This window comes from Phalaenopsis equestris, unplaced genomic scaffold (genome assembly GCF_001263595.1).
Source record: "Phalaenopsis equestris unplaced genomic scaffold, ASM126359v1 Scaffold224097, whole genome shotgun sequence".
Lineage (NCBI taxonomy): Eukaryota > Viridiplantae > Streptophyta > Magnoliopsida > Asparagales > Orchidaceae > Phalaenopsis > Phalaenopsis equestris.
In genome coordinates, this window is record NW_018242189.1 from 188,261 (window position 1) to 194,954 (window position 6,694).

General features: G+C 32.4%; 1 protein-coding gene across 1 annotated transcript in view; it reads right to left on the reverse strand.

Annotated features, from left to right (window-relative positions):
- The window catches only part of LOC110037728 (2,4-dichlorophenol 6-monooxygenase), an 81,645-nt gene that overhangs the window by 12,555 nt on the left and 62,396 nt on the right, over positions 1–6,694 (reverse strand). The window contains 5 exon segments of the mRNA XM_020742438.1: positions 1,164–1,326; positions 1,619–1,642; positions 1,644–1,827; positions 1,927–2,023; positions 2,113–2,225. Of these exon segments, the coding sequence (XP_020598097.1) occupies positions 1,164–1,326; positions 1,619–1,642; positions 1,644–1,827; positions 1,927–2,023; positions 2,113–2,225 (581 nt within the window).

Sequence of the window (6,694 nt, forward strand, 5' to 3'; positions counted from 1 at the left end):
AAATATTATATTGTATAATAATGTAATTTGAAATTGTTTTAATGACCATTTCGAATATAACAAGAAACAATTCTATATGAATTTATTAAGCTCAACTAACATGTATATTGTTTCTATTTTCGTTGCAACTATAATTTTAGAAAAATGAGTATTCATAGAACTCTTGATAACTCATGCACAAGTTTAAATTAATATTTTCTGAAGTTTAAATTTTGTGATAGAAAATGAGAATTAGAAAAGAGAATGTTAACATAAAATGTTGTCAAGCCAAGAAAAAAAGGTAATTAAATTTATATTTAATTTATTTTAAGTTGATTTAACTTTTTATTGTTAGTGATTCTTTCATTATTTGGATGATTAAGTGTTAGTAGAAGAAATAAAAATAAATTTGAACTTCATCGTCTTACCTTTTATTTCCGTCTTGAAAATTTCAAACCCTTCGGCCAAGATGTGACATAAATATTCGTCTCTATAGAAATAATAGATAAGCTATGGCAATGCCACTTGAAGGCTTCAACACTTCTACCAAATTCATCAAGTGCCACATCAGCTACCTATCAACACCACCTAACCCTATCACAAAGATCAGATTGTGTTGTTGTGCACACAATGGTAAGAGATTTGAGTTTTCAAAGTAAATAATTTTATTTCACCGCATAATGCTTCCCAATACTTTAGATATGTGCCATCCAAGAGAAAACATGCCAAAAAGTCAACGGTAGTTTACTTCAATTCTAAGAGTACTTTTAAAGGACATGCATATTCTAAAATTTAAAAAATAATGTTTCCTACAAGAATAATTGATTTCTATAATTTTGTTAGCAGACTTTTAGAATTATTTAAAACACTTAAATTTTCTTGTCGCTATTACCAAAACAAGTAAATTATAACAATGGTAAAAAAAAGGAAAATTACCACCCAATTCTCATGCATTTACATATCTAACACCAAAACATTAATTTTTACATCTGTGGCCTTTTATCTAAGCATGGAAAGTTTTATTTCACCATTTAAAAATTGAAATAGTTGTATTTTAATGTGATATAATATATTTGTGCGTAAAAAAAGTAAAAAAGTTAAGCTTAGGTGCTCGATATGTAATATCATAAGAATTTGGTGGTATGTGTTTAAATGCCTCATAAAAAAAAAGGTAAACAGCTAACCTCGTCTGATGAAGCTGTTAATGATTTAATTTGCATGTGCGGCAACCTTGCTCCTGGTTTTGATGTAGCAACATAGTCCCTAGATCTCAGCTTAAAACCATTAACAACTCTTGTTTCCGAAGTTCTATCATTATTCTGAACAACTAAAGCTCCTTCAAGATATCTACAGAAAGTCCAAAAGAACCACACTTAAAAAATTATAAGAAACTACGAAACTTTGTAGCAAGCTTTGCATTATCAATGTATGGGACCGTAAAAAGGAAAAAAGTCAAAAATACCGCCATTACTTGGTTCAGTGATATTGATTTTGATCCCCAAAATCAATGAAAGAGTCAAATAATTTAGAATTAAAAAGGCAAAATTTACGGAAGCTTTCAGTTTCATATAACCATCCACAGTAATGTAAACAACAGAGAAGGCAGATACAATAAAATCTGATATGGAGTCTTACTAACCTGAAACCAAGATCCTCAGCAGGGTTGAAGGCTTTTTCCCTCATCAAATATCTTCTTAAGACTTGCAAGCCTCATAGAGCCAATTGGATTGTTTTCATTCAGAACGAGTGTAGAGAGTTGAGCCCTACCCAATGAAAAGATTCGTTCCATCGCAAATTTTTGAAAGCTATAGGGCAATAAGGCGCCAAACGTATTTATCACTCTGTGCACTACAAAATTTTGTTAGAAAGGTAAAGTTACGTTTTAGAAGGTTAAAAATGAGGAACATAAAGGATGCACAAATTACTTTTTATTTTAAATCAGAATACCTGAGTTTGCAATAGCTGGGTCAACGCCTAGTGCAGCTGGAATGGAAATTGCTGATTTGAAGTTGTCAACGCTTAGCGCTGTATTAAAAATGGCTATCTGTAAACAAATTAAGAAGATAATTGTCAATTTTCTTCCATATTTACAGGATGGCACATCAAAGCGGATAGAAATTGCAAGAATGTTACTGGTCGGCGCTCAAGCTCGTATGTCTTGATAATTGAGGCTGAAGCCACATTATCCAGCAGCAAACTTATTTTCCACGCTAAATTATGTGCATCTTGAATGCCGGTATTCATTCCTGCAAGAACAAAATGATATTGCCTTAGAACAGCATATAATCCATTGAGCCTATCATATTTCTATTTGACAGCCTGACAAGCACAATATTGTAAAAAGGGTTAGACGTTCTCAAGGCAATATGATTGTTCAATGCAAGGATGTCAGATGCCGACCAAGGTGCCTGCCCAGGTAAAACGAAAAGCAAATAAATTATAATTATATTTCCTATAAAATAATTTCACATAAGATTGAATTTTTTAATGTGGCAAGATATTAAAGTTGAGGGAAATTATAAATTTTCATGTTCCACAATATTCCAAGATGAAAATTCTTGGCCAAAAATTAATCTTAAACAAGAAAAATAAAATACTTAAGTTCGTAGCAAGCATGGCCTGAGGATAATTAACCATCCCTATCATCTTTACCATCATTAATGTCATTTGGGATGCGGAAAACTCAATGAGAATGACATGGTTGGCCAATTCCATGATTGAAGAGATAAGTGCAAATTATCTGTATTACTCTACAGCAAAGGAATTATGAAATAATGTTTTAGAAATGTACTATGATCTTGGAAATCAATCCCAAGTTAATGAGTTGACTCTATGACTTGGAGAAATTTGCCAAGGTGAATAATGTTTTAGAAATGTACTCTGATCTTGGAAATCAATCCCAAGTTAACGAGTTGACTCTATGACTTGGAGAAATTTGCCAAGGTGAGGATTATATGTGAGGATTCTATGACAAAATATTTCAATTCTCTTAAGCGAATTTGGAACGAGTTGACTCTATGACTTGGAGAAATTTGCCAAGGTGAGGATTATATGACAAAATATTTCAATTCTCTTAAGCGAATTTGGCAGGACCTGGACTTATTCAACGATCATGAGTAGAAATCAAACGATGACTTCACCAGTACAAAAAAATACTGTCTGATTTCATAATATTTTCTTGCAGGGCTAAACGTTGAATATGATGAGGTCCGTGGCCGAATAATTGGAAGAAATCCCCTGCCTCAATTGGTGAAGTTTTTGCAGAGGTAAGGAGAGAAGAGAGTCGGAGACATGTGGGAGACATGTAGACATGTGATGTTGGGGAAGAAAACTGTAGGTTCAACCGTGTCCTTGGAAGGATCAGCACTGGTTATTCCTAAAGCAAAAGTAAGCAGAAAAACTTCTCACAACCAGCATGTAGAGGATAAAAAAACCTGTGATGTGACTACTGTGAAAAACCACGTCATACTCGCAAAAAATGTTGGAGGTTGCATGGTAAACCATCTAATGGTAAGGGAAAAAAACCCGGTGAACATAGCACACCTGCAACAAATGAGGTCGAGTCATCCGAAATTAGTAAAGAATAATTAAGTCATCTTCTTAAGCTGCTGAAATCTTGCTCATCATCTAATGCTCCTATCGATTCTATAGCACAAACAGGTAGTAATCCTTTGGATTTATCTGTTCTAGGAAGTACCACTCCTTGGATCATCGATTCAGGAGCATCTGATCTGATCAGGAGCATCTGATCATATGACAAGTTGTTCTCAATTATTTAATTCATATTATTCATGTTCCGGTTTCGAAAAAAAACAGAATAGCTGATGACAGTTTTTCATTTATTGCAGAAAAAGGAAATATTAAAATCTCAAAAAAAATCTCTTTGAAATCTGTCTTACAAGTTCCAAAACTTACATGTAATCTTCTTTTCGTTAACAAATTGTCTAAAGATTCTGATTAATTCATTCTTTTTTTTCTTCCAATTGTGTTTTTCAGGACCGGAACTCGGGGAAGATGATTAAACTGCTAGAGAAAAAAATAGGTTGTACTACTATGATGGAACTAATTCTGCGAATAAAACAGCTCATAAATTAAGTAGTACAAGTTCAAGTTTTGACTATGATCAAGTTATGTTATGACATAAAAGAATAGGGCATCATAGCTTTCCATATCTCAAATCTTTGTTTCCTAAACTATTTAAAAGTATTGATCGTACAAAACTTCATTGTGAAGCGTGTAATTTATCTTAAAGTAATCGTGTTTCGTTTTCAATAAAATCATATTCTTCTTTAAAACCATTTTATTTGGTGCATAGTGATGTTTGAGACCCATCCAAAGTTAACACACTTTCTGGAAAAAAATGATTTTTAACATTTATTGATGATCACACACGAGTTTGCTCGGTATATTTATTGGAAAAAAAATCTGAAGTTGAACAAAGATTTAAAGATTTTTTCTACGTGATTGAAATCAATTTCAAACAAAAATTGACATTCTAGGAACGGATAATAAGACTGAATATTTCAACAAATATTAAGAACATTTATTTTAGAAAAATGTATTCTGCATCAATCCACTTGTCGTGACACACCACAACAAAATTGTATTGTTGAAAGAAAAAATAAGCATTTACTTGAAGTTACCGGGGCACTTATGTTTTTCATGAAAGTTCTTAAATATCTTTGGGATAATGCACTCAGTATTGTTGAAAGAAAAAATAGGCATTTACTTGAAGTTACCGGGGCACTTACGTTTTCCATGAATGTTCCTAAATATCTTTGGGATAATGCACTCAGTATTGTTGAAAGAAAAAATAGGCATTTACTTGAAGTTACCGGGGCACTTATGTTTTTCATGAAATTTAAAACATCTTTACCAGTCTTAAGAAATTATTTTTCCACATCTAAGATAATAGTTGATCTCCCTTTAAAAGTTTTTTAATGTGTTTGTTATGTGCATGTCCGAAATATGTTTCGCTCAAAACTTGATCCCAAAGCAGAAAAATGTGTTTTTATTGGGTATACTTCCAATAAACGTGGGTACAAATGCTTTAATCCAGTACAAATGTTTTAATCCTGTCAAAAATAAATTTTTTGAGAGCATGGATGTAAAGTTTGTCGAGGATCACCCTTTTTTTCAAAACAATTTTCTTTAGGGGGAGAACTCTGTTGAAAAAAATAATTTTTTGAAAACTTTACTCATTCTTTTAACTAACTCTGATATGGAAACTAGGGTCAGCACTACTAATCAATTTTTGTCATATGTTACCTTATCAGAGACAAGGGGAGAAGTACTTCCAATGGATCATAATCTTCAACATGAGCTGCAGGTTTATACTAGGAAGAAATTCCATAAAATTACTACAACCCTAGTTATTCCCTCAACATATGTTCAATCACCTTTGCCGAATAATGGCCCTATAACTCAAATTAATCTTCCCTCTACTTCCACTCCTTTTGATCTTAATCTTCCAATTGCTTTTAGAAAAGGAATTTGAACGAACACGAAATATCCTATCACACAATATTTGTCATATGAAGAACTATCAAAAAATCATAGAGCATTTGTGTCTAGGATTTCTAATATACTAGTTCTAAGAACTGTTCAGGAAGCATTAGGTGAATCAAGTTAGAAATTAGTTATGATGTGATACACCAAAAATATATGCATTTTTAGATCCATATTTTATACCTATTTTTTATGATATTGCACTTTAATGGAATGTATTTTGATGTTTTCTTGCAGGTTGTTGATTTTTAGGGTTTAAAGCAAAAAAAAAAACAAAAAGAATGAAATTTGAAGTCAAAATGACATTTATGAAGAAATGCTCAGCGCCGACAGCTCTGAGGGAAGCGCCGACGACGTAGAACAAATTAACCCAGAAATTTTTTACTCAACGCCGACAGCGCCAAAGGCGGTGCAGACCCCGCTTCTAGAAGGTTCGCGATGTATTTGAACGACTTTTAGAAGAGTTTTTGGAGGCACCTCTTGGAGAACCGACCTTAGGCTTTATTTGAAGTCAAATTTCATCAAAAAATGGGCTCATCTACGTTTTTCACTCCTCTTTCATTTTTCGCACCACATCATTTTATTCGACTTCCATATTGGAGTCAATTAGTGATTTTGTTTTCATAGTTTAGAGTTTTTGTGGTAAGATTTAGTGTGAAACTTTCTGTAAGAGTATTGAAGAAGGAGAAAAATGAGAGATATCTTCTTTCTATATTTCTAAGGAAATGCTCCAAAAGATTTGCTTTGAGAAAGAGTTTTCAGATAAGTACATTTCTAAGGAAATGCTCCAAAGGATTTGCTTTGAGAAAGAGTTTTCAGATAAGTATTGTTTGTTTATTAGTGTTGTATGAACTTTCTTTTATATATGAAATTTGTATTTTGTTATTTCTTTCTCATGAAGTCTGAGTAGTTTCTTCTATCTTTCTCCCTACTCTGAGATATGATGCAATGAAGAGCTAATATGATGTGCCAATATTAAAATATAAAATAAATTGTGATGATTTTTCAACTCTGAACATAATTTACATTTCGATCTAACCAATTGAATTGTTAAAATATGTTGTAAAACATATGATCCGGGAAATGGAGTATGAGTTCTACAACAGAGTGAGGATCACATTTGATTTCATGGAGGAGAAATTCATTCATGGAATTATGTGCAAATAAATAAGGAAATATTCTTTGTTGGGTGTAGAATTGGAGAATC